Source organism: Mercurialis annua, linkage group LG8 (genome assembly GCF_937616625.2).
Source record: "Mercurialis annua linkage group LG8, ddMerAnnu1.2, whole genome shotgun sequence".
Lineage (NCBI taxonomy): Eukaryota > Viridiplantae > Streptophyta > Magnoliopsida > Malpighiales > Euphorbiaceae > Mercurialis > Mercurialis annua.
The window spans coordinates 35,201,485-35,222,534 of NC_065577.1; the positions used below are offsets into that span (position 1 = coordinate 35,201,485).

Here is a 21,050-nt window from a genome sequence, read left to right on the forward strand (position 1 = left end):
TTAATGATAGCGAAATTTTTACATAGTTTATTTGAAATGAGTAAATAAATAAAGGATAAAAAAAATTTAATGCAAAAATGCTATAAAAATAAAAATGAGACTTCTAAATTGAAACATCCCAAAATTAAATATGAAACCTCTAAAATGGAACAGAGGGAGTTGTTCATTAGTGGATTTTAAATAAAAAATATGAAACAATTGATTTTAAAGATTGTAATTTATTAAAAATGGACAGGGATTTTAGAATAAAAATAAAATAAAAATATAGACAACTTTACTAGAATCGAGGAAGTATAACTTTTTAAATCTATATATTTTTTATTGTTCATTTAGCCAAATATATTTGACTCCAAATACTTATTATTTTAGAATATTAATATAACTTTATCTATTATCTTCCAATTTTATCCATTTTTATAAATGATTATATAAGTCGGTTTACAAAACATTTACTTATTAATTAATAGATTATATTAGTATTTACTTGTATAATTTTAAGACGTCCACTATCTTAATATATAATACAATTTTAATTATGTGGACAATTAAAAAAAACAAAAGGAGTAAATCACATTTTGTAATTAAGTTTATAGAATATTTTATATTGGTACATGGATAATCAATTTATTTAAGGATATTATATAATTTATTAAAAATAAATAAAAACTCAATTTTTAAATTATTTATTAAAAATAGAAAATAATCTATAATTTGAGACGTCAAATAAAATAAACTTGAACTGTTTATTTATTACTATCCCGGATCTATAATATTTAACATTTGTTTCCTTTTGAATTTAAAATACTTTTCACTTTAAAATATTTGTCCCTATTTAATTTAATGAAACTAAGAAAATTTTAAAAATAGATAATTTAATAAAAATATATATAAATTAAATATATTTATTATTTTTTAACACATATAAAATAGCCAAATTCGATAAATATTAGAAATGTAATGAAAATATAACAAACCACCAGAGTCAATGTCAAATAATTTTCTCAATCAAGATAAAATCAACACGTTTTTTTTTCCTTCAAAGTAAGATTAAACAAAAACATAAATCAAAATAAACTCATTTGAATATTTAAACATTTAACTCACCCAATTGTTTTATTTTAGAAAAACATGTCACTTAATCATAACCAAGTTTGTAATATTTCTAGTTAAAAAAAAATCCTACTCCTAATAAAGTAAGAAAAAAAATAAAAAGTAAAACTAAGCAATCTTAAAATGAACAAATAAAAAGTCTCACAAACATACCACCAAACGAAATTGTCAAAGAAATCTCTGTTTTTTCTCTCCAATGGCGGCCACCACCTTCAACAATACTACTCCAGCTACCATGAAGCCACCTATAATACTAATTTGCAGACTCAGTCATTTCTTTTGACAATTCACAAATTCTCAGCCTTTCAAATTAATTTTATAAACCACATAAAAAAAACACTCTGTCTCTTGGTTTTCGTGTTCCATTATCTCTCTCTAAACTCTTATTCCAAGAAAGATAAAATATTTTAAAACCCCACAATTCAATAAACCAAAGCTACCATCTTTGCTTACTTTCTTTAAGATCTTGTTCTTGTTTTTTGTTTTTGTTTTGTTGGATTTTTTGGTGTTTTTTTTGAGTGTTTTTTGAGTGTTTTTAGTGAAGAAATAATGGGGATGAGTAAATGGAGGAAGGCAAAAATAGCATTGGGGTTAAATCTTTGTGTTTTTGTACCAAAAACATTGGAGGATTTACCACAATCTTCAAGTCAAGAACAAATGCAAGTGCATGGTGAGAGATTGTCTGATGCTGCTTTGTTATCACCTAATAATTGGGAGGCTAGACCAATGACTCCAACTCCGTCTTCTCATGGTTTGAAATTGTCTAGAAGTTCAAGTAAATCATCTAAGGTTTGTTCTTTTTTTTTGTTTTTGAGGGTTTTATGTGGTTTTTTTTAGTTTAAAGACTGTTTTTTTTAGTGGTTTGGTTCTTGTTTTATGTGGTTGTGATTGAGGTCAAGAGCATGGAGGTTTTTTTTTGTGTGTTTAGCATTTTTTTGTTGATTTCTGAGGTGGGATTTGCTTGGTTAATTCCAGTTTTTGTGTTGTAGTTGATGGATTTTTTTGGTTTTGTAACTTTTGTGTGTTCATGAGCTGAGTTTATGATTATGTTTTTTTTTTTTAATAAATGGTCTTGTGAGGTTTCATAAAGAAATGAAATATGGATATTTTGGGGCTAAATTAAGGATATATAAGTAGAGGACTCAGTTGAATTAAATTTTCCAGCTAAGTTTTGTGTATTTAATTTGATGTATAAATGGAAAGTGAAAGAGTTGAGTAGCATTTTGTTGTTGGTTTTGTATTTCCATAAATTGACTGAATGTTCTCCTGTTGTTGTTTGTTGTATAATGAAGAATTTCGTTTTCAAAATTTTAGTTTTCTACATTTTTTTCATTTATTAGAAATGGTTTTAGGAATTTTAAGATCATTTACATTTTTGAATTTTTCTTGTAAATGGAAAGTTTAAAGAGTTTGGAAATTTCTATGTTCTTTTTCCTTGTCTTTCAATCCTTAGCTAGTGATTTTGTGGGAGTTACATGGTCTTATATCAACTTGTTATTTTTCATTTTATTATGCTTTTCTGGTTTTAAAATGATAGTATAAAATAAGTAACTTTTGTCAAAAGAGCTTATAATTTTGCTTAAGTGCCATCTTAAGACTGAAGAACTGTAGAATTGAATGGTAATATTGTGAAGATCAACAATATATTACCATTTTTGGCAGAGTGCTAGAAATAATCAAGCTATTTGGCTGATGTCATATTGCTACCCGCGCTTTGATCTTGTGGGGTTACTGCAAATGACCCTTTTCTGAATCATCCTAGTGTCCCTAACAGTAAATGAAAGCTGTTAGTTTATCTTTTCTTATCCTTTTTCCATTGAAGAGAAGAAAAGCAGTTTATTCGGTGGTTTGAACTGTTAGATTTCTGATTCTAAGCTTTATAAGTGCGAAACTTACTCAAATACGGAAAAGAAAAGAAAAAAGAAGAATTATAAAGCAACCTATGATTTCCCTTTCTTTGATAGATAGTGGTGTGCATCGTTGCATCTTTTGCAGTGACAGTTATGGTTCATCTGTATCAGAAATAGTCGCTTGATTACCTTTGAAGCCTGGTGCTTTGTACTCCTAATGCGGATCTTTTCTTTTGACAATACTTTCCTTTTTTCCATCTCGGAGATATGACCCGAGCATTAGAACTATTAGTGTATGTGTATGCATCTTATTCAGTTGTTCATAGATTGCTACCTGACCAATGTTTAAATAATTCTATGGAGACATGTAGTTTGCCTAACCTAACAGATCCCCATCACGAGACCATAAATTTTGATGCTGTGTGGGTTCCGATAGATGTTGAAAATTGAATAATCTGACTATTAGGGGTAGGTGGAGGGGAAAGTAAATCCATATTTATCTAGTTTCTTGATAATGATGTAGGTAAGGACTAGTTTCTTTTTAATTTTTTTTTATTGTAATGCATCAGTAGTCGATACACAAATTGTAGGAGTCGCTTAGGAGATATAATATGTCATCAGAAAGTTCCATCACAGGAAGAAAAATAGGTGTAGAACAAAGTATCTGATTTTCTTTTATACTTGTGGGATGTCAACTAATTCTACGGCAGGAAGGATGAATATGTTCTACCATAATTCGCTATGCATAATTGAAGGGATCAACATGCATGTGCATGGTTATGTTTAGTTACGTGGTCATTTTGTTACAGATCCTGAATTGTTGTTAAATTTTATTTTATGGGTTTTTGATCTGATTTATTTTAACAATTTCAGCAGACCTGCTCAATTTGCCTGACAAAGATGAAACAAGGAGGTGGCCATGCTATATTTACTGCAGAGTGCTCACATTCGTTCCATTTCCACTGCATTGCTTCAAATGTGAAACATGGCAACCAAATCTGTCCAGTTTGTCGAGCAAAATGGAAAGAAATTCCTTTGCGGGCTCCTAGTTTGGACCCTCTACCTGGCAGAGCTTCCATCAACACAGTAGGCTGGCCTCAAAATGATGCATTGATGACTGTGGTCCGCCGATTACCTCCTCCACGTCGAGAACTGAATCGGCGACCCATTTTGCCATTGCCTCCAGCCCCTGAGCCTAGTATATTTGATGATGACGAGTCCTTAGATCTTCAACCTGCATTCACGGATAGAATCTCTGGCAATGAAACTTCGAATCACAATTGTGGGAATACCATAGAGATCAAGACATATCCAGAAGTTTTAGCAGCATCACGGTCCAACTCATATGATAAGTTCACAGTCTTGGTCCATCTTAAAGCCGCTGCTACAATTGCAAGACAACATGCCGGAAGAAAGCAGGCTAACTTGCATCAACTCTCTCAAACTCCTCGTGCTCCTGTTGATCTAGTTACAGTTCTCGACATCAGCGGTAGCATGGCAGGTACAAAGCTAGCACTGCTAAAGCGAGCCATGGGGTTTGTAATACAGAACCTTGGATCAAATGACAGGCTTTCAGTTATTGCCTTCTCTTCCACTGCTCGCCGGCTATTTTCACTCCGTCGAATGTCTGATACAGGCCGGCAGCTGGCACTGCAAGCTGTTAATTCTTTGGTTGCACATGGCGGGACTAACATTGCCGAGGGCCTGAATAAGGGAGCGAAAGTAATGGAAGAGCGGAGGGAAAAAAATCCCGTGGGGAGTATAATACTACTGTCAGATGGGCAAGATACTTATACTGTCAACAGTTCAAGGGCTAGCGAACCTCAGTTAAATTACCGCTTGCTCCTTCCTCTGTCTATTCATGGCGGTAACAACACAGGATTGCAGATTCCAGTGCATGCTTTTGGCTTTGGTGCGGACCATGATGCTTCATCAATGCATTCAATTTCCGAAGTTTCAGGAGGCACCTTCTCTTTCATTGAGACTGAAGCCGTAATCCAGGATGCATTTGCACAATGTATTGGAGGGCTTTTAAGTGTTGTGGCGCAGGAGCTTCAGGTGGGAGTCGAGTGTGTGCACCCTGATGTCCGCCTTGGCCCGCTGAAAGTAGGAAGTTACCCAAGTCGTGTGATGGACAATGCTCGTTCAGGACTTATTGATGTCGGAGATTTGTACGCTGATGAAGAGCGGGATTTTCTGGTTTCCGTCAATGTACCTGCAGAGTCTTCCGGAAATCAAACATCACTTCTAAAGGTGAGATGTGTTTACAAGGATCCTTTGACTAAGGAAATAACAACATTAGAGAGTGAAGAAGTTGTTCTAAAGAGACCAGAAATAACCGGAGAAGCAGCAGTGTCGATTGAAGTAGACAGACAACGGAACAGACTTCAAGCAGCTGAGTCAATATCGCAAGCAAGAACTGCAGCCGAGCAAGGAGATCTCACCGGTGCAGTTTCCATTCTTGAAAATTGCAGAAGAGTGTTGTCGGAAACCATATCAGCTAAATCTCACGACAGATTATGCGTTGCATTAGACGCCGAGCTTAAGGAGATGCAAGAGAGAATGGCAAGTAGGCACGTATACGAAGCATCCGGGAGAGCTTACATTCTCTCCGGTCTAAGCTCACACTCATGGCAAAGAGCAACAGCAAGAGGAGACTCGACTGACGGTTCAAGTCTTATTCATGCATATCAGACCCCATCAATGACTGAGATGCTTACTCGATCTCAAGCTATGTTACTGGGTAGTCCCTCGGCTCAAAGGCTCGTCCAGCCTTTATGGTCATTTGGATCGCAACCAAATCCGAGGTGACTTGCGTAGAATCTTGACTAATATCTAGCGTTCTCGAGTGCGTACGTTTTTGTTTTGGAGTAATATTTGGGGGGTAAATCAGAAAAGAGGGGGTTCTTTTTACTGTGATTTTGCTACTCATAAGTGTAAATGAATAATAAAAAATGGGATATGGGGTAAATGAATGTATGCTGAGGGTAAAGAAAAGGGACTGGTTAGGGTCAGACTTTTACTTTTTTACTCACTCTGTTTGTGTTATTCTGGGGGTAATGTACAAATGGGAAATGGTAAATTTTTGTTATGTTCTCTGGGGTATAAGTTTGTAATTGTGGAAATGGTTGGGATGAAGTTTTTATCTGCCTAATGTGAACTTTTTCTAGTATAGAGTTGTATTCTTCTCTCACACACATACAGACTCATGCTCATGCAAACATGCAATGTGCACGGCTTTGGAGTGTAACCGGGTCGAGTTGAAATAATATCAAGGTCGATCTTTGTTTGACTCTAAAGTTTAAAAATGGGAAGTTGTCTTGAATTGGATTTTTATTTTAAAAATCTGAGTTTAAATTTGTTAGAATGATTAAAATCCGAGTTTGAGTTCAATAGAATAATGAAAAATCAAGTTTGCTTAGAGTATCTATATGAAAATATTAATTAATATAAGTAAAAGATTGACTAAAATTTGTTCAGTCATTTTAATTTAGTAGCTCGGACTTGAGTTCAATTTGATTAAAATTTAATCAATTTTGAATTTTTTTAAAATTATTTCCGTATAGTTTGTAAATCGATTCAATTATGTAACATCGCTCGGAAAATTAACCGGACCATTATCATAGTAGCTGATAAATGTTGGATGGGTTGAATCTACAGTGGAATTTTACATCTTCGTATTTGGCACAAATGTTTTGTGTTAGTTTTCCATTTCCTATCTGTTTGCACCGGCCCAAAAGGGTTGCTGGGTCAAGAGTTTCGTGTGGGCTTACAAAGGGGTCAGGCCCAAAAGAAAGCCTTTTTTATTATTATTATTGCCTTTTCTGTTTTATTAGGAGTTTGTAGCTCATTAGGAGTGATTTTCTTTCAGAGTCTTAGTCCTAGTTGAATTAGGAGTCTTGATTATGAGGAGCTATAAATAGCTCAGAGCTTTATTATTTTTGAATCAACAAATCAATCAATTTAAAACCAAGCCCAGTGCTTTTTATCCCGCAATCTCCGGATTGTTTTAATTTAGGAGTAGTTTTCGGTATTAATCTCGCCTGAGTTCATAACTCCCAGATTAAATCACGTGGTTAAGTGTTTTTAACCAAACAAGCCCTGCGAATATCTACATAGGTTCGTTCGTTAAAGCATCAAACCTCAAACCGATCCCGATTATAAATTTAAAGATTCGAGTCCGGAATATTTCCAGGCGAACACTATCAAACTACAGCTTAATGTTAATAGCAAGGACTGCTTGGTTTAAGGGATTGTTTTCGTATCGGCCGGCAGAAACCATTGTGAATATGTGATTAAAGAAGCGCTGAGTTGGTTCAAAGATGACTCGAATATTGTCTTTGTATCCGAAGCATTGGAAGTCATCCATGATCTCAGACAACAAGTTATAGCAGGAACTGCTTCAGGGATTGATGAGTGTTTACATATTGCCAAGCAGTTATGCACATTTTTGTTTTGAGAAACAGTTATGCCCATTTTGTCTATAGTTATATGTTACTATATTTTTCTCCATAAAAAAGCTCAATCTCACTTCTCTTACGTTGCTCAGAATCCTAAAAGGATGAAACCATCTCCACCACCAAATGCAGGATGAACCCATCTCCACCACCAAATGCACCGCCAGCGTCTATGCCGGAAAGTCCACCGGGGAAACATAGTGGACACCGTAAGTCATGGCAGTGCACATTTCATTTCTGATGCTTATACGGTATGCAGAATTTTAGAAACATATCAGTACATGTGATTTTACTTCTGTTGGATCCTAACAAGCTTCCTTTCTTTTTTGACACTCAATCTTGTGGTTTCTCTGCTTCTGTGGTAAATTCACTAACTGTTGTCCAGCAATATTTCCAAGAACATCACCACCTGACAACCAGGGGTGTAAACTGAACCGATCATTTCATTCATTATAAAATTTTAAATATTTTGGTTTAGTTTTCAGTTTTCAGAAAGAGAAAAAACTATTTATATATATAATATCAAACTATTCATCAGTATAATTCTGTTTACGTTTTATTTCTTTAAAAGATGACCGGTTTTTGAAAAATTAACTTCCGGACGGAACTGAAGACTGATTGCACACCTCTAGTGACAACTGTATCATAATAACTGTTATTTCTAGCACTTTATTTGTTCTATCCTATTATCTGAACTCTGAAGGAATTGGGAAGAAATGTAAAAATAAATAACATATCGACTCCACTGCTGTGTTTTTACTTCCTTCAAATTTATTAACAGAGTAAAAAGTTGCTTCAACATACAGCTTTCATCAAAAAATCCAAAAGAAGATCATTGCTAAAAGATCTTACAGTAAAGAGAGAAGTAGAGGAATTGCGCCAAATCTGCAATACAAGTGACGGAAACACAAGCTTTGAGACTTTCCTCATTGGCCTTCATTTATCTTCGGAATTCTTTTGTATTCATAGTCATTAATATCTAATTTCTGTTGTAAGGCCTGTACGAAACCAAAATACATTAATTTGTAAAGGTTTGGGGTTTAGTAATTTATGTTATTAAAATTTAAAGTACCTTTAGCTCCTCTTCCATTGAAATGTTTTGGGGTTTGTACGCATCGACAGGTCCTGTTCTAGATAATGCTTTTCGTGTCTCAATTATCTCCCATTCTTGATCGTCTTTCACCTTTGCAATATCCTTGCTGAACAACAGAATCCGAACTCATCTTAGAACAGGGAAGAAATGTAAGCAAAAGACGATGACAGTGATTACAGATGCTTTATGCTTTGAGTTAAGAGATACTATTTTGACTATACCATTTATCAAGTCATGAAGCAACCAAAATGAGACTCTAGTAGTCGAAACCCTATCTATGTCAAAAAACAAATAGCAATCAAAGAACAGATCTTGTTCAGGACAGGCATACCATATGCCCATTGCGAGCATCACTAAAGTCATGGCGATGCAATTTTTTGAAGCATTTTGAGCTATGAGCAGTAAACTCCTTAAAATGAATGCAGGTTATACCGACAATTAAACTGCTTTAACGTTGCCTGGTTCGATACATCATACTTAATCAAGCTGAAGGATTGCAATCCCAAGCTTCGATTAATTTCGTTCATGAAACTTTTGCTTGTGAGGTCCACGTAAATGAAGACATCCATCACATGGATATATAGGTTAATCCGTAACTAGTTAATATTATTTGAGTTAGGAGAGGCAGAATCATGATTTTTATCCATACCAAGTAAAATAAGGCTGATTTGATAATTTGCAGTTTGATTATAGGTGTTTAAGAGTCTTAATTTTATTTTTCCTATATTCCAATTTAGCCTTTGGTTAATTGCTGATCATTTTCCTAATTGTAATTTAATCCTAAATTCTAATATACCATGTATATTACTATGCACACAAAATATCTTCTCGGGCTTATTATACTCGAAATGAAACAGAGGATATGCTTCCCCACGGTAGCAGAATCTCATTAGAATGTAAGTTTCCAACAGATAAAGTGATTTGATTTACCCTCTAATATAAAATGATCAGCACATGGCATCAACAGAAAAATAAGCGTCATCGATTGCAAGCATCCCTTTTACCTTTATTCGCACACTTACCCTTCTTTCCTTTGAGCACAAAAAGCTGCGAACCAGCCCTATTTTATCTAGTCTAGAGTAGACTGCTATGGCGACCTGATGACCAAAATTTTCAGAGCTGCCCAGCCACAATGTAGGTCTTAGAACAAAAAGTATAATGCCTCATCAAAAAAGATCAGCCGTTCCATAATTAAGCACAACCTGAGCTTCTTTCAATTGGAAAGACATTGTGTATGAGCATAAACACCATATAGTTGTACCAACAAGTAGTTTTCGTTCCCATATTTTCTCTAATTCTCTCCCATAATGAGGTTTCTAAGATCATACATGAAAAACCTAGGATTTGATTCCACTCTGGTTGTTAAGTAAAAGTACATTTAGCACTTGGTGTTGCGATTTACATGCTTTACTGCCGATCTCTTTGACAGGGTCTTGCGTTTTACTATTAGTCAGGCTGATTGATTTTCCTAAAGACATCCACAAAAGTGAAGAAGAATAATGCTGAAGTCGGCATCCGACAAACAACACGACAGACTGAAAATCGTAGGGTAAGATTGTTGTTTAGTGTTTACTGATCTCCTTATGGTATAAATTCTTGTTTTCATAATTAAAGATGCAGAATGTTATAGAAAATTACTAATGGTAGCTTTTTCAGTTACAAGTTTTAACACCTAAAAATGAAATTTCAATTCTCTTTTTATAAACTTTAGATGAAGATAATAAAGTGAGTCATCTCTACACATAATGCATACTTTATGCTGGGCGATGAGCATGTCTGTTATGCTTGCAGCTGCTTAACTAGAGACATAAATCAAGCAATGCTTAACATTGAAATCTAAGGAACATATATGCAATCACATGATTCAGAAGAAACAAATTATAAACTTTTCAAATTCAGAACAGCACTGACCTGCCTTGCAAGAGATGGCCAAGCCCTATCGAACCAAAAACAGTAAGTGAAATCATTGGTAGCCCATATCGCACAAACGGATATTTCCTTGCCCATCTCTTAAACGAAACACCCGAACTCTGAATCTTACTAGCAATCGAATTATGTTTTTGAGGCTCACCCATTTTACTACTACTCTCCATAGTTGTCATATCCCTAAAAAAACACCATAAAGATTGAATCTTTCTCAGCCAAAACAATATCCCTATCACAATAAATCAATAAAAACCCGAACTACGAACAATCAAATTATGAACTTTCACCTATTCAAACACATAGATAAGCAAATATACATACTACCCATGACCAGCGTTCCGTTAAGGTCGTGGGTTTAATTCCTCCGACAAGCGCTCCCCTCGCCGATTATCAAAAAAAAAAAACAAATACAAATACACATACTAGCCCAAAATAAATAAAACTAGCAATGAAGCATTAAAGGGAAAACCCAGAATTTAGAGAAGAAAAAAGTTACCGTTGTTTATGATGGTTGAGTAAAAATGAAATCAAATTGATCTGTTTGAAATCCAAATAAATCGGAACCAGTATTGCAAAGGAAAAGAGACTGTTAATATGAAGCTCGACGGTGGTTTCGGTTAAGCTTTTAAACCGCCATTAAAACGGACCTGTTCGTCAAATTTTGTTTAGTTTTCTCTCAGAGTAACAGGTTTCCTTATGCGAAGAAAGGAATTTTTTACCCCTCAACTTTGCATAAAGACCAAAAAAGGTTCAGTGATTTCAAAATAAGGGTTGATGCATCCGCCACGCGTTGATTCCGTCATATATTTAAAATTAATTAAAAAACTATTAAATTTTAAAATGATATATATTTACATAATATATTCATTAATTTATTAATAGATTATACTACTGATTACTTTGATATATTAATTTATTTTGATAAATACTTTTAGGTTATTTGCATATAAAATCAAAATTCTTTTCTATATTTAAGCACAGTTTTTAAAATTTGACGGAAAAAGGCCCAACATTTTATTTCATGGGTGTTTCTACCGTTACTTTGTTTTTTACAAAGTAAATCTTACTTGATATATTTTATCATCGTCAAATGAATTATTATCATCTTTCATCCAATGGTAAAACTAACAAAGTAGACTAAACACAGAGTAACCATAGAAAAAGCCTTATTTCATGGCATATTCTAGCACTTATGACATTTTTCTTCACTAAACAATGTTGTTTTGGTGGTTTTTAATGACTAGATACAAATTTTGGGTTGTAAAATGCTAAAAAATAAATAGTTACAATTTTTTATGCCAAATTTTAAGCATTATACTAAATTGCTACAAATGTGCAAGAGACTGGTAATTTTATATGCAAATAACTTAATATTTATTAATCAATTAAACTTAGCGTTTCATGAACCAGAGCCGAAGTAGTTCAGGTCGGTTCAAGCGTTCATTCAACTATGAACCAGCGGTTCCGAACCGTGGCCAACCCAGGTTTGATCTAATCAACAAAACTGGAATGTATATACTCTCTCTCTTTTATATATTACACCAATCCTACAATGTGAATTGTAACTGCTACTTTCAAGTTTCAACAAACAAAAACAATAATCAAAATTCCAAACTTTGAAGCAATAATCAAAACTTCAAACTTCTAATATTCAAAAATAAAGGGAAAGAGTGCTAAAATTATAATGCTACCTAAAAAATAATTACAGAATTAACTAAACCAACCAACCATAAACATTTATCAAAACTAGTTAGCTTCCATAAGTTAGAAAATAAAGAAATGTTAAAAATAAAAAACTTCATATGTTTTTTTGATGCTCATCACCTAATTCAGCACTGTAATTTTGTTTTCCATGCAAGAGTGGTGTAGAAGATGTTGGTGACTCCTTGGATTTACTAGCTTTTAGCTTTGCCTTTGATCTACTAAAACCAAGCCTCCTCAATAACAAATTCCAACTCCCTTTTGTTTCCATGATCTTCTCAATCTCTTCCTTCATGTTCAAGCATTCTTTTTCGAGATCCGAAACTCGATCTTTCATTTCATCGACTGCTACAATCCGGCCTAGTGTGGTACCACCAGTATGCGCATCATTTCTTGTGATAGCAAGGTTTCCACTTGGATTTTGCGAATTTTGGAGGTCGTCGGAAACGAAAAACCAACCAGCAATTGAGGTTCGGAGTCGTAGTTGTTCAAAGAATAAGACTTGGACTATGACTCTGAGTGGTAATCTTTCGTTTTGAGCAGCGTGTGTGCTTGCTTCTAATGAAAGTTTCTGGCAGTTCATGAGCCTACATAGTTGTTCCCTTTCGGAATCTGTAAGCCATGGATGAGCCTGAAGAAAGCAAATGCTGATCAAATACAAGATCATTAACTAGAAATATTAAATTAGAAAAGTTTGGAAATTTGTAGGCTTACCTTGAGGTATATATCAATGGCGCGATAAATTCCGTCGTCCAATTGTCTGGCATAATCCGGTAAAGAAGCAGCAAGTGACTGAAATTTTGATAGCTTTAAGTTATTATCAGGCGCCACTTCTGCTAGGTAATTATCTATCAGATTTGCTACCATTGTCATCGGAGTTGGTGAATGGGAATCTCCCATCATTTGTCCCTCGTCTACGATAAAATTCGATGTAGGATTATCACGATCCAAGAGCAAGAAATGATCAAGAATCCGCTGAACACAATCGATATCATAGAGGGTTTCCACGGAGTACCCCATATTGGGTATCATAATGTCTTCAAGAGCTGCTTGGTCCAACTGTGCACCAATCCGTTTCTCTAAGCTCTCCTGGCAAGATGAACTAGCTTGCAACATAATGGCTGTTCGCAGAAGCCTAAGCAGAAACCTGCTCGGCGTGGCACCTTTTCGATCAGGTAATAGTTCTGCTAGTTCTTCGAGGAGTTTTCTTTGATCTGCATCTACTGCATTATGGTTCCCATTCTTTGCACCTGATTGCCTGCCTAACAAAGGAAGATGCCGCCTTGCGTAATACATTAAAGCCCCAACCACCTTCTCCGTCTTCATTCCGCTTGCACCGAGAACGAGAATTAGCCTTCTATATAGGGTTAGTCTAAGGAACGAAACATCCTCATACCACCAATCCTCACCAACTGGTTGTGGCTTGGAAGAAGTACGTATCCCATTCCAAAATATCGTTCCTTCTGGATTCTTCAAATCGCTGCTGCCTGACACGGGCCAACTGAATAAACTTGGGTCTGCGCAAGCTTTCATTGCCACGGAATTGATGCATCTTGAAACTATATGAAGCTCTTCTGCCTGTGGTAAAACTTCTTCACAGGTTTCAAGAGCTTTAAGGGAATCCCTCCAGTTTCCAAAGATTTCATTGAGGAAATTTTCTGTTTGTGCGATGAGATTTCCTTCTCCGTACTCTTCTGTCATGTGAAGATACTCGGCAGCACATCTCAGACTGACTACATTCATGGCAGAAATTTCAATTTTCACTCCGTAGCAGAATTTTGCTACAAGTAAGAAGGTTTTAGCTCCGCCAGGTACGTCATCAAGTCGCAGAACACTCTTTTTCCCATCCTCACTGCGACATTCTCCTGTAAGCTCTTCTAGTACTTTACTTTTTGAAAGTAACGGAAACTGGAAGAGAAGACGGAAGAATATAAAAGAATGCAACTACATGAGTGAATATGCTAAATTAGAAAGAGTTAGGAGACATTGCGTGTGTAAAAACACAAAATTAATTAAACACAAACAAGTGACAATTTTTAAGGTCAGAAAACATGGAATGAAAGATACGGAAAGATTTTTATTTATCTATCAATACATTTCACAAACAAACAACTAATTTCCTACAAATAACTGCAGAGAGATGAAAAGATAAATAAAGATGAGTTTTGCAGTTGGTTCTTCAAAAACTCATTACTGCAATCTTTAATTCTATATATCCTCAGCTTAATGTACATAGCTCTGGTATTTCAAATGTGATCATTTCACAAAGTTTGGAGGATGAAAAAAATAATGTTTTACAAAGAGGTTGTGCCGCGGCCATGTATGCACCGAATTTATGCTCGACAACATAACCTCATGGCAATAGATATGCACTTAAAGGGCTCAAAGGACTTTGTAATGTGACGTCCACACAATACACATGAGAAACAATGGTGGTCAAGTTACAGAAGAAAAATAAGAATTGAAATTGTATAATACGAACCTTGTGCAGATGGAAGGACGTTTCTCCAACTTCAATGATGACATCACTTGCTAGCCCGGTTGAGCAAAGCCTACACAACATCAAGTTTTTACTTCATTAAGAATGCAGTTGAGATCAACAAGTTAAAAAGGTCCACACCATATAAATGTACAATGTGTTCTCAGTGACTAGGATTACAGAAACAAATTGTCCATGCAAGTGTTATGAAAAATTTAGTATCAGATAAATCAGCAAATAGCCCGAAATCATTTAGAACAGAAAGAAAACTCAGTTTGTAATATGCAGCAGCATGTAGAAATGTAGAATTCGTTCAATTGTCAATGACATGTCAAGTAAATTGATTTTGACAAATCATCAGACTGTTCATAAGAGAGTAATGTGCTCTTATTTGCTCTCATTGTGTAACAAATCATCAGACTGTTTATCATCAACTCTAAATATTAGCTCTCGGATCAGATACAATAAAGGAAGCCTATAACAAATGAATCTGCTCTTGTCACAATTTTTTGACTGAATTCTACTAGCTCATTTCTCAATTTGTTTTCAAATTTTATATCTGTAGCTAAGGTGGTTAGCAGCTGCAATTAAGAACTTACAAGAACCTGAATGCAATAAAAAGTTTAAAATTCTAAAAGGAGACGATCTTCCAGCCAATAAATCCTGCATTTAAACTGTATCCAGTTTATATCCTTAAACCGAGTTGCTTATACCATGAAGTTACATTCATCATGAAATTCATTCCAAAAAGCATCAGCTCAGACACTAATTAGAAGCTATGTTGCATGGAATCTTCTTGACACCTAAGTTTCGCTATTTTCTTTCCATTTCCCGAAACATCCCTGAAAGTTTTAAACTCTATATTTACAACCTATTCTCATAAAAAAATATCATCTCGCTGTTTCCCGTTTCAACATTTCTGTTTCCGCGCTACTTAGATTAGAAACGTATATCCTTAGGATGCACATATACTTTCAAACGCTACAACTCTCCAAGTAACTCATATTAGCTTTCTCAAGTTGTTTTCTACTTCAGTACTATAACAAATTTAATGCTAAACAAAGAAACAATCCAACAAGAAAAAGAGGTCATTCTGAGCCTTAAAACCTATTCAATCTGAATGATTTCAAATTAGAGATATATCAAACACATTTCGGCTCAGAATCAGCACAATCAAAAGGACTACAAAACAGAAAAATCACTTCAAATATCAGTGATTATTAACAAATAAACAACATTTTTCAAGCACATACATTGCACATATCAACTAAATGAGACAGTCTCTGAAAATCCAAAACAAAAGAAACCCATTACAAATTTTCAAACTTTTTCAAAAACCCATATCTTAAAATCCAATGTATATCAGTAATCAACATTCAAAAATAAACAAACAAACAAACAAAAACATAGAGAAGAATAATGAACAGACCAGGTACGACCATCAAGAAGAAACAACTCAGATTTTGATCCCAGCTTCATGCAAGCCATGATAAAATCTTCTCTTCTATTTTGGCTCTACTTTAAAACAAATTTTTATTCTCATTAAACCCTCACTTTTGTCAATAACTTAAAACAAAACTGAATTTTTAAAAATTTTAAAAAAATAAATAAAAGGTGACAATGGTGAATGATTTACTATTGGCTCTGATAATTTTTTTTTTTTAAAAAAAGGAGATTGTTGCAGCCTTTTGGGTAACAATGAAAATTGATGAAATGAGAAAAAAAATTGAAAAATGAAATTAAAAAATGAAGCTCCGAGTCAATAGGGGAAAATCCAGGAGCAGAATCGGTCTCTGCTGTTACTCTTTTATTCTGTTCTGTTACTATCAAAAGGCAGCGTTTGATTTGTTTTCTTTTTTATCCTTTGCTAAACTATCATTTTAACCCTTCCTTTTTTATATTAGCTCTAAATTCTTCCAATATGAAGTTTTATTGCTCTTTTTAACCCTTCATTTTTCATATTAGCTCTAATTTTTGCAATAATTGCCAAATTTGAATTTTTTTTTTCATTGACCACTAATTTGACTATTATTGTAAAAACAATACAATTTGACTACTATTACAAAAATTATGAGGTTTGATTTAAATTGTAACAAATTGTAAAGATTTGTTTTTTTTCCGTCATTATACCAAATATATATGTCAAATATATAAGATTAAAAAAATTAAAAAAAAAACTTAATTATGTTCGGTTTGATTTTTTTTAATTATATACAAAATTTTAAATTTTATTATCACAATTCAAATTTTTAAGGTTTTTATCTTGCGACCAAATTCTGATAATAGCTCTTTTTAGGAATTGAACAATATTTTTTTAAAATATAATTTTAATTGATAAATGACGCACATTTTTAATTTAAAAAATAAAATTCAAAAGTTTAGGCACAATTACAAAAAACTTTTTAGGTTGGATATAATTTTAAAAATTAAAAAAAAAAATCGTAATCAATAGAAGATACAAAAACTTGAATTTTTAAAATAAATTTATCTTTTTTCAAATATGTTAAGGCTCATAATTGTTTTTGAAATTAAGGTTAGTGAAAGCTTAAATATCTGATATAAAAATTAGATTTTATAATCTTTTATAGATTAAACAGTATTAGTTGACTGGTTCATTTTTTTAATAATAAAAAAGAGTAGATTAGACGGAATAGTTATATAATAATTTGCTAACCGACAAGTATTATAGTATGAACTTTACTGAATAAGCTTCGACCTGGAATTTGTTCAAAAAAAAGTGCTTCAAATTATGTGGACGAAATTATTAAGACTTAGATATGAAGTATAATTTAGACCTCAAAGGGGATTTTGGAAGTCTAAGCGATTGCACTAATTACTATGCTTTAGAATTTTATGGGCCAATTTGTAAGTTTGACAGACAAAATTGTCCAAAACCTTATCTTAATAGTCTGAATGCCTTTTCTGATACTTTTAGATACCAAAATAATCTTTTTACCATTTTTTTAATTCTGAATTTAACATGAAGAAACTCAAAATTAGAGCCATAACCGAACTTGAAACCTATGTAAACCCTAATAGCTAACCCTATTCTGACAAAACCTTTATAAATATGACCTTAATTCTAATTGGGATGAGGGGTGACACGTCTGATTAATAAAAAACACACAACCCTAATTGTGTACACCTAGGCTAAAATTTACAACCCTTAACACACAATTTGCAAAAGCATATTTTATGTGTTTTTATATGATTTAACACGCTCTTCAACGAAAATTGAATCCGGGTGGACCCTATAGTTCTGGTGCTGCCGCTAGGACTAAGTGGCGACGCCGCCATTGTGGACTTGCGCTGCCACATGTCCTTATGGCATCGTGATCCCCTTTTCTTTAGTACTTCCAAATCTTCGATCCTGATTTACACTTGTATTTGCGTTTTCGGGCTCATCCGGACTCGAAATCGCTCCCCGTTTAAACTGTTAGTCATATAATTAGTTGTACGCTTTATTTTTTTAATTCTCGGACCATTCCCAATCATTATCTCTCGCTCAGCACCAGTGGCGCATGTCATGTCATCATGAGTCTTGAAGTCCGATCCCCACCCAGCAACTTCCAGTAGTGATTCTCGCTTCATCCGGACTCAGAATCGATATCAGTTTGAACTAGTGGACACGTATCGCCTAGAGAAAGACTTTCATATTTTGACCAAATCCTGAAGGTTTTTGACAAATTTGTTCCCCCTCCTTTATACAAATTTCGGATTTATGCCCCCAAACTAAAAAATTCTAAATTTGTGCCTGGAGATCCACCAGCCCGCAATAAGCCATTGCGGGCTAGTACCAGCCCGCAATGGCTTATTACGGGCTGCCTCTTAATCCAGCTAATTAGCTAATCAGTTGAATTAAGAGGCAGCCCGCAATTAGCAATTACGGGCTCCTTTATCATTAATGCCATATTGCATCATATAGTCACTTTATTCATTTCCTTTCTATTTTGTATTGCTTTCTTTAGTGCCCTGATTGGATTTTGAAAATTTTGCTTATAAATGCATGATCCCCATTTCTCCTTCATTTTCAAATTTACACTATATAAAAAATAATAAAATTCAAAAATCTAACAGATAGTGATTATATTGTAATTAAGTAGTAATTGAATTTTTGAATAAAATAACATAATCATTTCCTAAAAAAATAAAGCAACATAATCATTAATGTTGAATTTAAATTTTAATTATAGTAAAGTGGCGTAAATAATATAGAAGTATTTATCTGGTTAAACGTCGAAAATGCAACAAAAAATAATAAAAAATAAATTATTGACTATTAATATAATAAAAAAATGAGATCAGTTTACAATTTTTCATGACTTGTTATATTATTTTATTTTTATTTTTTCATAAGTTTTTTCTTATCGAATATAAATTATAAAAATCATTTGCACTTGAAGCAGAAAAGTCCAAATTGATAAAACTTAAACTTTGAAGAAAGTGGATGTAAATTTCTAAATTAATTTCAAAGTTAGATTGATCACTTTACAGAGTAATGTTCCAAATGTCACCTACTCCTTGCTAATGTCTTTAAAAAAGAATTATTTTTGGATGGTTTAACTAACTATGGTACCAATCAAAAGCTATAAGTTATACATTAACATAATATTATTATTATTGGCTTAAAGTCATTTATAAAATTAAGAATAACAGCATTAGTACTAAATGACATACTCATTAATCTAACTTTTTATTTTCATTGTTCAACTTTTAATCATAAAATTAAATTTAAAAATCTATTTAGTTCAAAACAAATAATGATATATTTTTGTGAATTATATTTAAAATTAAAATTTCTGATGCTTCTAAAGTTTTAATAATAAAGGGTATAAAAATGTTTAATCATTTAAAAATATTTTACTATTTTGACTTTTTTTATTTATATCCCAAGTTTTTAAAGTCGTTAATCTTATCTCATTTTTTAATTTTTAGTTCCAGATATATTTATTTTTTAAAATTCGACACTTAAACTAAATAAACTTCTAATACTATAAAACTTACATTAAAATTGAGGCTATGTGTAAAATGTAAAAAAATATTGAATCTTATTCCAAGTTTAAAAAAATCCAATTTGAAAAATGGATGCATTTAAAACAGAAAATTAAAAAATGAGTTAAACTGGACAATTTTAAAAATTTAGGGTTTAAACAGAAAAAATAAAAAATATGAAATATTTTTAAATGATCAAGCCATTAAAAAAAACTATAATATGTATTGTATTTTAAATTGTTTATAAATAAATGTTTGAGATAAATATTACAATAAAGACAATACAATTTATGAAATTCAATATCTTTAAATCTACAGGTAATGGAATTTTGGTTTTCAAAATTTAAGAAAAAACTTGTATAAATTTCGGAAAGCCATTATTTTGTATAAATCGGAAAGCAATGAAATAATGGGATTGATGCATTTATAAGCCAAATTTTCAAAGTCCAAACAAGGCACTAAAAAAAGCAATACAAAATAGAAAGAAAATGAATAAAGTTGACTATGTGATGCAACATGGCATTAATTGATAAAGAAGCCCGCAAAGGCTTATTGCGGGCTGCCTCTTAATTCAATTGATTAGCTAATCAGCTGGATTAAGAGGCAGCCCGCAATAAGCCATTGCGGGCCGGTATCAGCCCGCATTGGCTTATTGCGGACCGGTGGGTCTCCAGGCACAAATTTAGAATTTTTTAGTTTGAGGACACAAATCCGGAGTTTGTATAAAAGAGGGGGAACAAATTTGTCAAAAACCCAATCCTGAATTTTATTGTATTGACAGAAAAAACGATAGAAACCCGCCCAACACTCTAGATTAAGGTTGAAAAGTATTTCTAACCTTATATGTATATCAACTATCATTTGAGTATGATAATAATGTTCTTTTTTGAATGTATGTCGAGATCCATTATTAACAGGCTTAATCAGAAATCATGTTAACTTAGTTTCAAATAATCAAATCACATAGAAATTATGGGACCGCCATGAAAATTGTAATTAGTGGTTGTATAAGTAGTTAAGATGGTAATTAAATTAATAATATCAATCTCACTTTTAGATACGGTTTAGGCTTTATGTATGTAATTGGAATAACATTCACCTTTGTATGTTATATGTTAGATCCAAAGGATTATGTCACGACCCAATTTCATGAATCGTGACCGGCGCTAGGGAATGGGTATGGTCGTACCAAAACCCGTAGCAAGCCTCACGGAAAACAAACAAACATATAAAACTGCAGAAACACTGCTCGGGGGCAACCGAAACTCCAACCTAAGTCTAACAATTTATATTACAGTTCTAATATAAATAACTTAAATATATGAAATGCTTAACAACATGCCTTATATATAATAATAATATAATCCAGAGTAAACATGCCAATAATAAACAATCGGGCAAACCGACAATCCCAATTTGCAATAACCAAAGTAATAATATAA

The 21,050-nt window shown here is 33.2% G+C and overlaps 3 protein-coding genes across 6 annotated transcripts; 1 reads left to right on the forward strand and 2 right to left on the reverse strand.

Moving 5' to 3' along the window:
• The first annotated feature begins 1,227 nt into the window (after window positions 1-1,227).
• LOC126660461 (E3 ubiquitin-protein ligase WAV3-like) lies at window positions 1,228-6,114 on the forward strand. 3 transcript variants are annotated; one of them, XM_050353991.2, is made up of 3 exons: window positions 1,228-1,899; window positions 3,834-4,056; window positions 4,096-6,114. In XM_050353991.2, the coding sequence occupies exons 1-3, from the start codon at window positions 1,660-1,662 to the stop codon at window positions 5,769-5,771; spliced, it is 2,139 nt and encodes a 712-aa protein (XP_050209948.1). In that variant the 5' UTR covers window positions 1,228-1,659; the 3' UTR covers window positions 5,772-6,114. The 3 variants fall into 3 exon arrangements, with proteins under 3 accessions (XP_050209948.1, XP_050209947.1, XP_050209946.1); XM_050353990.2 differs by having other exon boundaries at window positions 3,837-6,114; XM_050353989.2 differs by having other exon boundaries at window positions 1,229-1,899; window positions 3,834-6,114.
• Window positions 6,115-8,166: 2,052 nt separating this feature from the next.
• On the reverse strand, window positions 8,167-11,152 carry LOC126659704 (uncharacterized). 2 transcript variants are annotated; one of them, XM_050353041.1, is made up of 4 exons: window positions 10,933-11,152; window positions 10,422-10,665; window positions 8,490-8,616; window positions 8,167-8,415 (listed from the first exon to the last, which is right to left on the reverse strand). In XM_050353041.1, exons 2-4 carry the CDS (start codon window positions 10,610-10,612, stop codon window positions 8,344-8,346), a joined length of 390 nt encoding a protein of 129 aa, XP_050208998.1. In that variant the 5' UTR covers window positions 10,613-10,665; window positions 10,933-11,152; the 3' UTR covers window positions 8,167-8,343. The 2 variants fall into 2 exon arrangements, with proteins under 2 accessions (XP_050208998.1, XP_050208997.1); XM_050353040.2 differs by having other exon boundaries at window positions 10,422-10,616; window positions 10,933-11,148.
• Window positions 11,153-12,061: 909 nt separating this feature from the next.
• Window positions 12,062-16,239, reverse strand: LOC126662211 (BTB/POZ domain-containing protein At5g03250-like). Its single transcript, XM_050356116.2, has 4 exons — window positions 16,046-16,239; window positions 14,620-14,689; window positions 12,852-14,045; window positions 12,062-12,768 (listed from the first exon to the last, which is right to left on the reverse strand). Exons 1-4 carry the CDS (start codon window positions 16,102-16,104, stop codon window positions 12,235-12,237), a joined length of 1,857 nt encoding a protein of 618 aa, XP_050212073.1. The 5' UTR covers window positions 16,105-16,239; the 3' UTR covers window positions 12,062-12,234.
• Between the last annotated feature and the right edge of the window lie 4,811 nt (window positions 16,240-21,050).

What these genes read in the sequence shown, in the direction of transcription:
- LOC126660461 (XM_050353989.2), top strand. Translation starts at nt 1,660, where the DNA reads ATGGGGATGAGTAAATGGAGGAAGGCAAAAATAGCATTGGGGTTAAAT. An exon ending in GTTCAAGTAAATCATCTAAG is followed by an intron (nt 1,900 to 3,833) that starts GTTTGTTCTTTT and finishes TAACAATTTCAG; the next exon opens with CAGACCTGCTCAATTTGCCT.
- LOC126659704 (XM_050353041.1), bottom strand. Translation starts at nt 10,612, where the DNA reads ATGACAACTATGGAGAGTAGTAGTAAAATGGGTGAGCCTCAAAAACAT. An exon ending in GGCCATCTCTTGCAAGGCAG is followed by an intron (nt 8,617 to 10,421) that starts GTCAGTGCTGTT and finishes TCTGTTGTTCAG; the next exon opens with CAAGGATATTGCAAAGGTGA. An exon ending in CAATGGAAGAGGAGCTAAAG is followed by an intron (nt 8,416 to 8,489) that starts GTACTTTAAATT and finishes GGTTTCGTACAG; the next exon opens with GCCTTACAACAGAAATTAGA.
- LOC126662211 (XM_050356116.2), bottom strand. Translation starts at nt 16,104, where the DNA reads ATGGCTTGCATGAAGCTGGGATCAAAATCTGAGTTGTTTCTTCTTGAT. An exon ending in CGTCCTTCCATCTGCACAAG is followed by an intron (nt 14,046 to 14,619) that starts GTTCGTATTATA and finishes CTTCTCTTCCAG; the next exon opens with TTTCCGTTACTTTCAAAAAG. An exon ending in CCATTGATATATACCTCAAG is followed by an intron (nt 12,769 to 12,851) that starts GTAAGCCTACAA and finishes TGCTTTCTTCAG; the next exon opens with GCTCATCCATGGCTTACAGA.